Source organism: Lissotriton helveticus, chromosome 6 (assembly GCF_964261635.1).
Source record: "Lissotriton helveticus chromosome 6, aLisHel1.1, whole genome shotgun sequence".
Lineage (NCBI taxonomy): Eukaryota > Metazoa > Chordata > Amphibia > Caudata > Salamandridae > Lissotriton > Lissotriton helveticus.
Genome location: NC_136067.1, coordinates 69,997,375 through 70,012,976, shown reverse-complemented (window position 1 = coordinate 70,012,976; position 15,602 = coordinate 69,997,375). Strand labels below are relative to the sequence as shown.

The following is a 15,602-nucleotide window of genomic DNA, read 5'->3' as shown; positions in this document are numbered from 1 at the left end:
CAAAACTCGCTTCAAAGAGATCAGCATCAGATAAAAGAGACTCAAGGCACTCGCCCCGCCTAAGGTGTGCTCATAATGCGGAGCCGTGGCATAATGAAAGCCATGTGGATCTTCAGTTAAACAATCTGCATCACACAGATGCATATTAAAATCGTCCATTAATAAAACATAATAAGAAAAAGTGGATTGCTTAGATTTATAATCCGAAAAAAAGTGATTCAGGGTACTTAAATGTTGATTTACAAAGTCACACTTCCCCGAATTATAAAAGTTCACTAATAAAAGCTTTTGATGGTTACGCGTACTAAGCTCCAATATTAGACAATATGGGGAGTCAATCTCAAGCCTTTTTACAGAGCCCCTTAAATCCAAAGAGAGAAGAAACAAAAGGCCACCTTTTGCTCTGCCCGCCAAAGCTGGGCGTGCAGGTTCAAAATGTGAGCTAAAACCATCCAGCCAAAAATGTTCCTCCCTGTCCCAGGTCTCCTGGAGGGCAGTTATATCATGAGTTTTTATTGAAGAAAGCCAATTGGGGTCATCTCTTTTCGATCTTAAACCCGCAATATTCCAACTCAAAATGCTACACTCGTGTGTATGATCGCCAGATCGTTCATTTCTACATAGCCCAGTGGGACGTGGAACAGCAATGCAATCCTCATTACCAATATTAATGACTTCAGGTGTAGGGGCACTGGCTGGCCCTATGGTCGCGACTAACTGTGCATTTATCATGGCTGAATAGAACCAGGTTGACTGATAGCTTCTTTCATTACTGAAGCAGCTACTGGGGGCAGTCAATCACACACATCTAGGCCTGACAGGAGGGCAAATCTATTGTCTAATTCAAGGACAGTAAATCTCCCTAAGGGCCGTTGAGGAACAACCCGGCCTCCTTCCCCTGACAGAAAGGTATGACCTGGTTAATAAAAGAACCCTAAAGGTAAAAGGAAGATTTCCCTGCGATGACACCCTTGCCTTCTACTGTCTAGGCGCTCCAGTAAAATTCGAACAACCTGCTCGTTATTAAAATTAGCAATTACACAATCACCCCCCCATCCTTCATAGAGTGACCAACCCACAATACCCGTCTAGCCATTATTAATTGGTTGCAAATGTCCCACCCCCGACCCCGGCTAACTTCAATTGTGAAGTAAGCCAGTGCATAGTCTTGGCCATTAACTGGTCAGTTGATTCCATCTGCCCATTTAACAAAATTGGTAAATTTTTCAAAACCACTACCAAAGGGGCTGCAGCTGGTGGGAGATGTAATACCCTAGGGCCATCCTTCTCAGAGCTATAAGCCAAGGCATCATGCATAGGACCGGAATTACGGCCAGACTGTCCATTGGCCAACGTTGATCGAGTGCCTAAGCCACGAATAGATCGACTTTGTGTGGTATTACCTACTAAACTACCCCGAGGACTATTTTCCATCTCCCTTGGAGTACACAGGATTAATTGTGCAAATTCGCTAGAAATATTTCCCTCCTCACCAACCTGTCTACCTAAAGCATCCAATCCCACAACAGAAGGTAAACCCTCTCTGTCAGATCTACTAACAGTTGGTGACCTTAAATTAGGTAATTAGGTGGTCGGTGGGGGGATTTAGGATGTACAGGTTGAGACAATACATTAGATGGCATATCAATTGCACGACCAATAGTTAACAAAGAGGCCTCAATAGTATGGACATTAGACACAACCTGCAATTCAAAGTTAGTCAGCCTTTCTTCAATACGACATAACCTATCGAGGATTGGTAAAAGAGCTGACTGAGTTATGTCCCCCATTTTCACACATAGGGCCGCAAAAGCTTCCGAAGAAACACCCGTCGAATCCAGGATCACAGTGCCATTACTAGGTGTCATGGGCTCAGGATCAGCGATTACAGGAGGTATCATAGTCAGTGACCCGCCATTCTTGTTGGTCTTCTGCATTTTTACGCTTTTCTGCCTTTGCTGCCCCCTCCTCTCCTCCTCTTTATAGATGATTCCGGCCTGGTTACTGTAGATTCCTTGGGTTGGGCTTTGGATTTAGGCACAAGCCTAGTGGCCGCACGTGTTGTGGCACCAGCAGACACACCCTCACTCACCCGATCATCAATGGGTACAATATTTGGGATCTCCTCAATCACCGATAAGTCCAGAGAGGATCGCTGACTGACACCCTCAGATAAGCCACCAGAGTCAGTACCTATGACCATGCAGCGTTCAGGCGTACGCGCCGAGAACAGTCCACCCAATGATGATCGGTTAGATTGTAGAACATCTAGGGATAGTCGACGCTCAGTCAGAGCAATCTCATGTGTAAGAACAGAGCTTGCCCTGATTAAAAACTGGTCCAAGGTCCCTACAACATGTCCCCCCGTAGGAGCAAGTCTGGTCTTTCCTTCACGGGTATTCATCTCAAACTGGGTTCAGTAGACTAACTAAACAAAGCCCATAAAGTTAATAGCCCAGGGAGACTAAAGAAGATGAATGACAAACAGACAGACCTGCCGGACCACTGGAGTTGACAAAGTTAGAGGGGGGCCCGGCCCATCCTCTTCCGGACTCCAACGGGCTCAAACGGGCCTGCCCTTGGCCCTGGCTTCGCCCAGCATGCGCCCGCGTGCAGCAGGTATGGCGGTGAACTAAATAGATAAGCGTCCACCGCGGGAAAGATCAGCACAGGTGCGGGCGGTACACGAGCCCTCTGGGACTTGCAGTCCCTCTGGTACCAACGTCCTCTTCCTCCTCCAGGCAGGCAGGCAAGAAGTTTAATAGCACCCACCGCGGGGAAGATCAGCACAGGTGCGGGTGGTACACGAGCCCTCTGGAACTTGCAGTCCCTCTGGTACCAACGTCCTCTTCCTCCTCCAGGCAGGCAAGCAGGCGCAGCAGCTTTGATGGTGTTTACTGCTTTAGGGGCACATAAAAAAAATGCGTAGGCCCCCACAAGGGTTTGAAGAACAGTCCAGGTCTGTTTGCTGCCAGTGTAGCATTAATTTTACAATAAACTGACCCAGAAGCAATGTCATACGTTGATTACATTTACCTCACAGATGATGATTTAAACACACACTTGCCAGAGTAGATTGCATCTGGTAGATTTGAGGGTCTGTAGTTGGCAGAGGTAGGTACCTTTGACCAAATAGGGACCCTTGCGTCTAGTCAGGGTAAGGGGGTACACTCCTACAATAACCCCTGCTCACCCCCTTGGTAGCAGGACACGAGCAGACAGGCTTATCTCAGAGGCAGTGTGTAAAGCATTTGTAAACACATACAGTAATACGGTGACAACACTACCAGGGATGTGGAATTCCTATAGCCCAGATGCCCAGGACATATTGTTTGGGGTCAGGGGCAACAAGATTTCAGGTGTATTGTGTCCTTGGGACAAGTAGGCCCAATCCCCTACAGCACAAACCCTTTGGCTGCCAGTTTACAGTACCACATTATGGATAAGGGAAAGGCACTGTCTGCAGTTAAGGTAATATTTGTGTCCATATGTTAATGCTGTTCAAACTTGTATTTATAGTTCATTAATTGAAAGCCTTTATTTTTAGGGTGAGAGCTCCAAGTAAATGTTGTAAGCTCTGACTGCACTACTGACAGTATTTCCAGTATAAAAATGTGTACACACGTTTTCAAACGTTAGCAATATGAGGCTATATATAATGCTCCCCGAATGCACTCTGATTAGATGCAAATATTTGCAAAGGCTTGAAAGAGGCTTGAAAGCAAGATTGATTATTCTTTGCTTTCAAAATAAAATGTTCACAAAAAAATGAAAGTAGGAAAAATATATTTTTTTGCTAAACTACTGTAGAGCTTGGGGAACAGCGTTTACAACACAACTTTTACCACGCAGTACCTTTACCACGCAACTTTTACAACGCAAGCGATACAACGACTTGCGCTGGGGGGGCGCTGTAGGATAGGGAATAGTTTAATTTACTATCCAACTCCTTCCCTACTATCCACGGGGACTGGAGTTGGAATAGTAAATTAAACTATTCACTATCCAGCGCCCCCCAACGCAAGTCGTTGTAACGACTTGCGTTGTAAAACTTGTGTGGTAAAGGCATGCGTTGTAAAAGCATGCGTAGTAATGACATACATCCGTAGAGCTTTAGGTACCATTTCTTTGCAGCATCATTTTAGTAAAATATGTTGATGTATGCTAGTATTTCCCAAACATATCACACCATGCAACAGCATGGGTCACAGCCCGTTTGAGTTGATGAGGGGCAAGACTTCCATGTCCAAAGACAACGTGGATTGGTTATCCGCCTCCGAAAGGGATTGGTCAGTCAGGTATTAGTCAAATTTGTGCAAAACGTTTATTTTCTTCCTTTTCATCTATCAGACCATGCAGCATTGTGCCTGGAATTGGTTGGCCTGTTTAACACTACACCCAGAATATGGTCGTTTGATCGCTCTCTCCTTAACTCCCCAGACGACATTTCCCTTTTAAAATCAGAAGTACCTGGGTTTTTTGATAATAACATCGGGTCCGCTTCCCCAGGCTGCGTCTGGGATGCATTTAAGGCTTTTCTGCGAGGCCTAATTACCAACAAGGTCTCGTAAAGAAGGAAGATCTACAGAGACACGGTCACCTCGCTGGAAGCCAAATTGGCTAGGGTGCAGGAAAATATCCTGTCTCATCCTACAGCAACATCTGAAACTTATAAAGACTGGCAAAATGAGCTAATTACATTAAAAGGGGAACTGGGTTCAACCCTGAATGCACGAGTTCTCCAGAGATGGGAGGCCAGTAAGATGGCCCACTTTGAATATGGAGAATGTGCAGGCAAGCTCCTGGCGTGGAAGGTAAAAACAGATTGTGTTAGAAACAACATAGACCATATTAAAGTTGAAGGAGTGGTCCACTCGGTAGACCGCGACATCAGAAATGCCTTTCGTGATTTCTTTAAGGATACCTACCACGAAGATAAAACTATCGAGGTGAGGCAAGTGGAGGATTGGCTGACTGGAATATCCCTTCCTTCTCTTACGCCCGACCAGAAAAGTACCTTAGATAGACCCATTACAAATGAAGAGGTCATTAGTGCTATTACAGATAGTAAGAAGGGCAAGGCTTCAGGCCCTGATGGCCTCCCATCCGAGGTCTATCTCGCTTTATTACCAACAATAGTCCGCTCTTTAACACAGTTGTTCAACCAGATCTTCCAGGAGGGGTTGTCCCCACCTGATTCCTGGAATGAAGCTTCAATCACTTTGATTTTGAAGCCTGGTAAACCAGCTGATAGCTGTGGTTCATATAGACCGATCTCCATTTTAAATTCAGACTACAAACTTTTTACATCTGTTCTTGCCAGAAGACTGGGGGAGGTGGCACCCTGTATTCTACATCGGGACCAACGAGGCTTTGTGAAGGGTCGTCAGCTCTTTGAGCTGACTTACGATCTACTGGGAGCCATTGATATGGCGACTGCGGACTCCTAGCCCCTAGCTGTGATCACATTGGATGCCACCAAGGCCTTCGACAGGGTGAATTGGGCATTCCTGTCGGGGGTCTTGGTGAAGTTCAACATTGGGGAGGGTTTCCGCAGAGCAGTGAGTCTACTGTATCGGAACCCCACAGCTTCTTTATTGGTTAACGGGGAATTGTCAGCCCCTTTTAACATCACTCGGGGAACCAGGCAGGGCTGCCCCCTCTCCCCTCTCCTATTTGATTTATATATCGAACCCTTTGCCCAACGGCTGAGGGACGAGGTTAACATCAAGCCTTTTATCTATGGGGGATGGGAGAGGAAAGTAGCCCTGTACGCGGACGATATCCTTATTTTCTCCTCAGATCTGCGTACAGCACTACCCGCAGTCATTGCACTGGCACATAACTATGGTGAGATATCTGGATATCAAATCAATGCATCCAAAACGGAGATGATGCTGTGGAATGAGGCTGAGCCAGTGGCAGGGGCTCAGTTAAGCCATTCCATGCGTTATCTGGGACTCACCATTGTAAAGGACATTGATAAGATCGTACCGCTGAATTGTGACATTGTTGCGAGGGACTGTAGAAAGCTTATGAGTCTTCGCTCCCTCTTTCCATCTTGGGTAGAGCTAACCTGGTTAAAATGTCTATTTTACCCAAAATTACCTTTTTGTTTAATACTGTTCCGTTACATTTTGAACCCTCTATCTTAACAAAACTTCAAGGCCATATTAGTTCTTTTATTTGGAATGACCACATACCACGGATAGCATGGAAAAAGATCAAGCGCCGAAGAGAGAAAGGGGGACTGGCAGCACCTGATCTATAACTCTACGCCTGGGCTTTTCAATTTTCCCATGCCAGGATGCTGCTTAAAATGCCGACTAACGAGGGAGTAGGCAGTATGTTTGCCGCACTACTTAGAGGAGAGGGAGTAGGCGAGCAGGGTTTTTTGCTTAAATTCGGGGATCCTAAGTTTTTAAAAAAAGTTAAGTTGAAGATTTTGTTGGGCTTTACACGGACATGGGTTAAATTTAGAGGTGCCATAAAGGTGGGATACTTTGCAAGTAGCTCTCCACTGCAGGACTCTCCAGGTTGTCCGGCGTGGCTTCTTGACAGCCTGGCAACACCTTTGAGAGAGGCTGGCCTAGAAGTCTGGGGGGACCTTTACCGAGACGGTGTCTTGCTATCTTGGGACTACCTATCAGATAGAGTGGGGATGGGTCTCTCTAGATTCAAATATCTACAGATAGTGAGCTGGACCCAGGCACAGAGTACTGTCAGGGGCAGATTCCAAATGGGAGGGGAGAGCAGAATACTTTCCCTGATGATGGACAAACCTCCTGTAACTAAAGAGATCTCATTTTGGTACAACCTGTTACTAGAAGAGGTCGACGGAGATTTCAATCTACCCGAAACATTGTGGAGTTTCTCATTTATTGGAAAAGATCTTGGGAATATCTGGTATTCCTCCTTTAAGATCCCTTGGGATACAGTTAAGCCAGCGTGGTTGCGTAGGAACCATCTTTTCACGCTACATAGGGCGTACTATTCTCCACAGAGGTTATCAAAGTTTCCTACAGACTCCACTGTGGCGTGCCCTAAGTGTGGGGTGCCAGCAGCCTCAGACCTACATATGTTCTTCGAATGCCCATTGTTGTCATCCTATTGGGACTCTATCAGTACTCTGTTGTCAACATCTCTGGGGTATCAAATCTCAATCAACGCAATGCTTGCAATTTTTGGAACATCATTTGAAATCCACGGTCCTGTTAAAAAACTTTTGTTTTATTGTATCCTATTGGCAAGGAGAGAAATATGCAGGAAATGGAAAGAACCACTGCCTCCCACCCTGTTAGATTGGCGTATATCAGTCCTGCAAACGTCTAAAATCAATCTATCAAGATCGGGTAACCCAGAAAAACGTGGCTTTTGGCACCTTTTGAATTGGGCTTAAGGAATTGTTTATTTGGCCCGTGTTTTTTTTTTTCCCCCACTGTCCCATGATTAACGCTGCTTGGTCTACTCTCCTCTCCTCGACCTACCCAAAGTTATGGCCTTCCCCGGCTCGCAATGGGTTCTGAGTAGTAGCAACATTGCTCCCTCGCGGTTAACATTCCGCGGCGCACTTTTTGGAGAGTTTGAACAATACTGAGTGTCAATTCCGGTTGGTTGATGGCATTACCAGTTTACCTGTGACAGTATAGTTCATCTCCCTCTCCTAGTGTTTCTATGTGGTTTTCCAAGAGCGAAATGAGGACACAAAAAAAAAATAAAAGACTTCCATGTCCAAAGACAACGTGGATTGGTTATCCGCCTCCTGAAAGCAAGAAACATTACGACACTAAACATGGGTGCAAACCTGTTCATTTGTGAGAGAGTGATGATGTCCGCTCCCTACCCCAGAGAACCAGAGCGGGTCAGTATGTGATCCCTCCCAAGAAATTAGACGATTATGTACGTGAATGAACCTTTTGTTTGCCTCTGTAAAGAGGAAGATGTGTTGCATTGTCCTCTCGCCCCTTCCGTACTTCTCGCCTCCCTGTCATCAGCTGTGCTTTCTCGAATGTCGACAGACGACAGCTAATGACTTCAGAGACAGAACCCTACTGAGACAGAATGCTACTCCTGGATCTCCTTACTGACCTTCATATGTGTTGGAATTGTTACAATAAACCTTCAGCTTAAATCTACTTCGAGTGGAACTCATTGTAACATTCTCTTATTACTACATCTCTCTTCTTTCTTCTATTTCTATTTTACTATTTTACTTCTTCTATTCTAGAACTCTGATGATTCATTCTTTTCTGCTCTTTCACTGAGACGCGCTGCTCTGCTGTGGGTCTGTTATATTTAATACTTAAAGACTTTAAATAAAGTCTCAACTTTACAAGACATTCTGTTTCCAGCCTCTCATTCCTCGGTACATATTTTGGTACCAGGAGTGGGGTGAAGCAGATAACGTATTCTGCTCACTCACTTTCATCTTTCAATCGAGGATTTCTTCTCAGCCGACGTCGGAAGCTCCTTGAATCAACATTTAAAACGCGTTCATATTTCATCTCGTTTACGCGTTAATGAGCTTCCTGCTAGCTGCCGGATACTTTGCTTCGGACCCACGGCATTCATTTATACCAGCTGGCGGTTTGTCTTCAAGCAGCGCAGGTCTGTTACATTATTTATTTATTGCTTCTGCAGCGCTTGTGACTATTACGCGTTTGACATTTTAAAGAAACTGTAAAACAGAATTGGTCGAGGCTGATGTTGTTGCATTCTTTTACATTGTTTATTTGATGTATCACGTAATGTATCATTTATTATTTCTCCGAAAAGGGGAAGATGTGTAACATTCTCTTATTACTATATCTCTCTTCTTTCTTCTATTTCTATTCTACTCTTTTACTTCTTCTATTCTAGAACTCTGATGATTCATTCTTCTCTGCTCTTTCACTGAGACGCGCTGCTCTGCTGTGGGTCTGTTATATTTAATACTTAAAGACTTTAAATAAAGTCTCAACTTTACAAGACATCCTGTTTCCAGCCTCTCATTCCTCGGTACATTCATCTTTACAGTTTGAAGAAGCTACTGCACTTGATTCCGAGGGATACATGTGAGACAGTGGTCCACACCTTAGTAACCTCTCGTCTAGACAAAGCAAATAGTCTCTATCTGGGTCCTCCAACCTACTTAATCCAAATACTAAAAATAATCCAAAATGCAGCAGACAGACTGATCCAGAAAGTTCTGTATCGGCAGTCTATATTGCCTCATTTGAAGCGTTTTCACTGGCTGCCTGCCATAAAGCGGATTGAATTTAGAGCTCTTAGTCTTGCGTTTAGGGTCTTTTCAGGCAACGGCCCTACCTATGTGAGAAAAAGACACCGTCCATACGAAGTAGGTTGAATAATCTCCTATTGCTGAAAGTCCCTAGATTCACCAGTCAGACAGGAAGGTAGATTCTTTAAGGTCCTCATGTCCAAGCTGTGGAATGCACTCCCAGTCAGTTTTCGCAAAGCCACCTCTGTTTCGACTTTCAAAAAGGAACTGAAAACCTTTCTTCTCAATAAAGGTTAGCCCCACTTGCTCTTCACTCTTTTAGTGTTTAGCCTTCGTTTGCGCGCCAGGATGCTTTGGATGAAGCAGCTGTGCGCTATACAAATGCATTTTGATTCATTGATTCATAAGCCAGACATATTGGAATTGCCAGTACTTCTTTCCATACTTCTCCTTACCAGATTGAGGAATCTTTAGGCAGCCAGAAGAGGTGGAAAACTTTAAAGGAGGGAAACAAAGTCATTAAAAAACGGAATAAAGAAGGGAAGGCTAATACAACGGATACTATATATTGTGTTTTAAGATACTGGCACTGTTTGAAACGATCACTACACTTGAAACAAAGGGATCTAATTAAAACAAAAGATAAGGATGAAAGACATAACAAGTAAGTTGGGAAGAGATTAAGAGGAGAGCTAAAGAAGGAAGAGAAAATAAAAGGCTGTGAGCGAAAGAGGCTTGTAAAACTGCGAAAGTTTTAGGTAGATCTTGGTTTGAATGCTCGCATTTAACTACTCTGCAGCGAATAACCATGTATCACACAGACCTGCTGTCTCTGGGGAAGTTAAAACTCTTATAACCCCCTTTAGACAAGCAGCAAGCCACCAGTAGGTCCGAGGAGCAGAAGCGTCGTTTCGGTTATGGCCACAGGTCTGTCAAGTAAGGGAGAGGATGTGGTCCGTCGGCTAGACTGCCGACTTTAGTGCTGGAAACTAGGGTTCGAGCCTCTGGGTCACGTACACATCCTGTGATTCTGGGCAAATCAATGAATCTCCTCGTGCCTGAATGTGTAAGTAACCTGTGAGAGTTTGAGCTATATAATATATGCAAAAAAAATAAAGGTAAGCTTTAAGCCGTTACTGCCGCAGAAACGTCTCCTAGATGGTCTTGCTTGCATACTTAATCACGTGACGTGACACAATGTTTAGACCGGACGCGGGACATCATTGGCACTTGCACGAGCGTCTCGCCTCTCTAGTGATCTTCTCCGCTCGCAGAAACGTCTCCACTCTATGGCCCGCTGCACTTCCGCACTCCTATCACATGACGCGCCTCGCGAATTCACCTGGGTAATGTAGTCCCGGCCCCCAGGGAAGATACCTCTGTCCGCCTGTAGGCTGTTACGGGCCCCCGGGGAACCTACCGAGGCTCTCGGCCCGCCTGTGTACGGCCGCTTGGAACCCGCACTTGTTGGCGGCCTCCGAGACTCAGGTAAGGCGAGCCGTGGCCGCTTCAGAGTGCTCTCTCCCGGGGCCCACGGGCCACACTTACGGGACATGAAGTCAGTCAGGGGTACAGGATCTATGCACCCCTCCTTCCTCGGGGCCTAGAATTGAGATCCCTTTCCCCTTCGGCGTCTATATCACTTTGCCAAGAGTTATGTGATGACTGATGCGAGTTCAAAGAGTCTTGGCGCTGTTCCTATAAAGAAATCCAAAGAGGTGGACAAGACAATTTTTTTTAGGTTTAATCAATCATAGTACTTGTAAAGGACGCTACACACCCGTGAGGGTCTCAAGGCGCTGAGGGGGGGCGCTGCTACTGCTCTTGATGAGTCTTCTGAAGGTGAACAGGTCTTGGGTCTGCCGTAGGTGGGTGGGGATGGTGTTCCAGGTCTTGGCGGCGAGGTAGGATAAAGTTCTGCCGCCGGAGGACTTTTGTTGGATGCGGTGGACAGTGGCGAGGCTGGCGGAGCGGGTGGGTGTGTAGAAGCTGAGTCTGCTGTTCAGGCAGGCTGGTCCGGTGTTGTGGAGTGCTTTGTGTGCGTGGGTGAGGAGATTGAATGTGATCCTTTTGTCGATGGGGAGCCAGTGTAGGTCTCTCAGGTGGGGGGTGATGTGGCTGCGGCGGGGCACGTTGAGGATTAGTCGGGCGGAGGCGTTTTGGATACGTTGGAGTCGGCGCAGGTGTTTGGCCGGGATACTTGCGTAGAGTGCGTTGCCGTAGTCTAGTCTGCTGCTGACGAGGGCCTCTGTCACCGGTCTTCTTGTTTCGTTCGGGATCCACTTGTAGATCCTGCGAAGTATTCGGAGGGTGTTGTAGCAGGAGGAGGAGACGGTGTTGCCCTGTTTAGACATGGAGAGGGAGGAGTCGAGGATGAATCCTAGGTTGCGTGCGTGGTCGGTCGGTGTCGGTGCTGTTCCCAGCTCCCAGGTTTAAGAGGAGCCAAACTCAATTACTCTGTGATTGAAAAAGAGGCTTTGGCTGTTTTTTGGGCCGTGAGGAAGTTGACGAAATTTTTTTGGCGGTGCAGGTTTCAAATAAAAACAGATCACAAGCACCTCAAGGAAGTATTTTTGAAGAAGGGTGTGGATTTTATTTCCCAAAGAATACGTAAATGGGTCATAGCCCTACAGGAGTTTGAGTTTGCTATAACATATGTCCCGGGTGCCAGTAACTTTTTGGCAGACTGTTTTTCAAAGTTAGGTAAGTCTGTCACCTAAATTCTGAGGATGCAGAGGAGTTTGGGAAATTTGGTGATTTCTTTGGAGCTGAGGAGTTTAATGAGGAAGTTGATGTTGGTCTTATTACAGAAGGTATCATACAGGCAGAGGAGTGGAGAAAGGAGTTAGAGAATGATTTTGTTCTCCAGGTCCTCATCAAGATGGTGACAGATGGTTGGTGTGATAGGAGTAAATGTGATACTGATATCAAAGGGTGTTGGCAGGTGAAAGAAGAGTTGGCCTTGGTTATTGGTTTCTTAATGAAAGAAAGTAAGCTTGTGCCTCTTCATAGTTTGAGGAGAAAACTGATTGAGGATTCTCATGCCAGTCATATGGGGATAGCAAAGTCCAGAGAAAAGGTTAAAACAGGCTACTGGTGGCCAGGCATAGACGTGATGGTTTGAGACGGAGGTGAGAAATTGTGTAGAGTGTGTACAGAGTGATATGGTTTTGAAATGCAGAACACAACCTATGGTTATTAGAGAACATTCTGCAGGTCCTTGGGGGGCATAGCCGTTGAAATTTTTGGACCGGTCAAGATCAAAAGCAAACACAAGGAAATGATGGACGAAGCGCTGAAACTTTTCAGACCCTCACCCCCAGTCACAGATCTGGGTTGAATCCATCATCGTTCTTTAGCTCACTTTGCTACCCCAGTTCAGACACAGATACATGCAAATCAGTCTTGACCCTGTGCCTCATGGGAACAGTCCAGCCCGAACTGCCACGCCATGTCTTCCCTGAACAGAAAACAAGCATCCTGGGACCATTTTCGGGCTACCAGCCCTCATCAGCCAGACTAGCTTGAATCCAGTGGCAAAGTGAGCAAGGGACCCACGTCTGGGCATACCCTGCCAACTTAGTGCGAACAAAGCAAATACAAGGAGAAGATGGACGAAGCGCTGAAACTTTTTAGACACTCATCCCCAGTCACAGATCTGTCGTTCTTTAGCTCACTTCGCCACCCCAGTTCAGACACAGCTATATGCAAATCAGTCTTGACCCTGTGCCTCATGGGAATAGTCCAGCTTGAACTGCCAAGCCATGTCTTCCCTGAACGTGGATCAAAACACATGTGTCAGATATGTTATTGCATGTATTGACATGTTTTCTCGCTGGCCAGAGATCAAAATTGTGAATTCAGTAGAGTCTAACATTATTATACAATTTGTGGAAGAATTATTTGAGAGGGAATGTTTCCCTGCGAGTATCCTCAAAGACAGGAGGGTGCAGTTTACATCTGGTGTGGTAGAAGAATTTCTTAAAGCTTGGGTGTGAAACATAACAAAGCAGCAGTCTATCATCCCGAGAGTAATGGAGTTGTGGAACGCTTCATAAAAGTACTGAAGAAGTGTCTGCAGCAGGCAGTTCTGACTAGTGTGGACTTGGAGCATGAGCTTAGAAAAACTGTACGCAAGAGTACCGCTTAACACCTCACTCATCCACAGGTGTGACTCCTTTTCAGCTGTTCAGAGGCAGGCTTCCCAATAATGAAGTGGTTCCTGTATAGGTAAATGAGAAGAGAACAACAGCTGATGATCAGTTGGAAAAGTGGATGCTTGGCGTTAAAAGGAAAAGGAGATAATGGTGAGGAGAAAGGCTCTGTATGATGTCCGTAAAGTGGTAAAGTATACTGCAGTTCAAGTCGGGACTGGATGAAAAGCTAGTAAGGTTTCCAAATTCAGCCCTCCTTTGATAGTTATCAACATTTTCAAAAACTCAGTCAAGACAAAATTTGGAATCTCAATAGGGTTGCCAAGTTACACTCTGTGGAAGTTGAGCCTGCAACCTCTAGTTCAAGTAATGTTAGGGTGGGTGACAAACAGGCTTCTCACATGTGAGACCTCAACACAATAAAAGGGCTCCTTTACACCTGAAAGACTATGTTTAAGGGTTTATACCACATTGTTTGTTTGTTCTTGTTTATTGTGTTTTATGTAATGGTGCCTTTCTTCTTTGTGTTTTGTTGAGATAGGGAAGGGAGGTGTGTTGTATCCTGTACAATACTCTGCATTCTCTCAGCTATGACAAGTTTTAGAATGTTACAACTGTGTGTTGCTAGGATGTTCCTTGATTGCTTAGGTTCCAGCACAGTTGGAAGCTTGTGTTTGCTGTAGCTGTCCGGGGTGTCTGATGTAACTTTAATTAAACCCCTTATTATTCTTCTGGAGTTTCTGCAGTTTACTTCAAAGCAGAACTCTACACCCTTTCTGCTCTAAACAGTGGGGGCTCTTCATTGGCTGTATACTCCATGCCCTCATACCCCCATGTTCACCCATGCATGACAATACTGCGCAGTTCAGTGTACAAGCAACCCCACCCTCGAATTTTGTGCTTCACGTACCCTCGGGCTAAACTGGTAAGTGCGCGGCAGCTCCAGTGGTTTTGGTGCCAAGGATGAACAGACAGGAGGGGGCCTGCACCAGCATGAAGCACTAACAACAGGGATGGATTTTCTTCAAATACGGCTCCCTGGTCCCTGGCAATGCTTTTTATTTCAAACATTACATTTCTTTTAATTAAAATGCCACGAATTTCAAAAGATAATGACTGGCACATTGCAGGTGACACATTAGCTATAGAGCTTTTTCTGCTGCCTTCCACCCCTAGTATTTTGAATGTTTCTATTTGTGAATATGAGACATCACTATATACTGGTCTAAGTACCCTGACTGTAGGGGGCATCTGCCCACAATACACATCTTGGTACAGTCAGGTAACCCATGCTTGTCTGATATTATTTTTGTTTATAGTTTTTACATGGGTATCCGTATTGACAACTTTATATCGGAGTATACCTAGGTCACATCCACTGCTCTGCATTGGAATGTTTCTATGGTTATACAGGCAGCACTCGCATGGCTGCAGATGACTGGTGTTTCTTTCTTTCTATGTAGTGATGAAAGACCAGTAAATAGTTTTACATTTTTTTGTGTGGTTTAAAGAGGTGTATCTTCAACTCGTTCCTAAATTGAGGCCGTTTCAGGGGTGATCCTAAAGTATATGGAGATGTTGTTCCAGGTCCTGGGTGCATAAGTGGAAAAGGCCTGTTGTATTATTTCTTTCTTTTTCTACACTTCCTAGTCTGCAGTCTGATGATGTCTTAGCTGGTGTGTGCCGAAACCCATAGGAGATGGTGAGCTCATCTGCAATTTAAGAAGGGATGCTTGTTTTGATGGCTTTGTATATTGTGCTGCTGGTTTGGAAGGTGGTGCGGGCCGGCAAGGGGAGCCATTGAAGTTCCTCATGATGGAGGTGATGTGATCATATTTTTCCTATCTTTTCATGAGACTTGACTGTGGCGTGTATAATGCCCTTATGAGGTACGGGTGTGGAGTGTAGGAGGACCTGGAATCATTACCACCATCCACATGTGAGATGTATTTTGGCAATATGTTCATTGAGGGTGAGGTTGGCGTCCAGGGTGAATCAAAGTGACTTAACATTCAGTGAAATTCTGATTTCGAAGCTGTCAAGGTTCATGTCATTGAGCCAGGGTTTACTCTTTTTTGTTTGGTTTTCTGGCTAAATAATTATGCCTTGGCAGAGTTACGTTTTAGGTAGGAGCTGAACATTCTGGTTTGGATGATGTGCAGGCAATGCTTAAGTTATTGACTGTCTGAAGGTGAGGATACTTTCAAGTAGAGTTGGGTATCATCAGC

General features: G+C 45.3%; 1 protein-coding gene across 3 annotated transcripts in view; it reads left to right on the top strand.

The window, feature by feature from the left end:
- The first annotated feature begins 8,030 nt into the window (after positions 1-8,030).
- The window catches only part of LOC144762234 (uncharacterized), a 407,676-nt gene continuing 400,104 nt past the window's right edge, over positions 8,031-15,602 (top strand). For 2 of the 3 annotated variants that reach the window (XM_078647378.1, XM_078647376.1), the window contains exon 1: positions 8,031-8,607. In XM_078647378.1, coding sequence (XP_078503504.1) covers positions 8,520-8,607 — 88 coding nt within the window. In that variant the 5' untranslated portion in view covers positions 8,031-8,519. Of the gene's footprint in view, positions 8,608-10,519; positions 10,709-15,602 lie in introns of those variants that run through there. The other variant, XM_078647377.1, reaches the window with a different exon arrangement.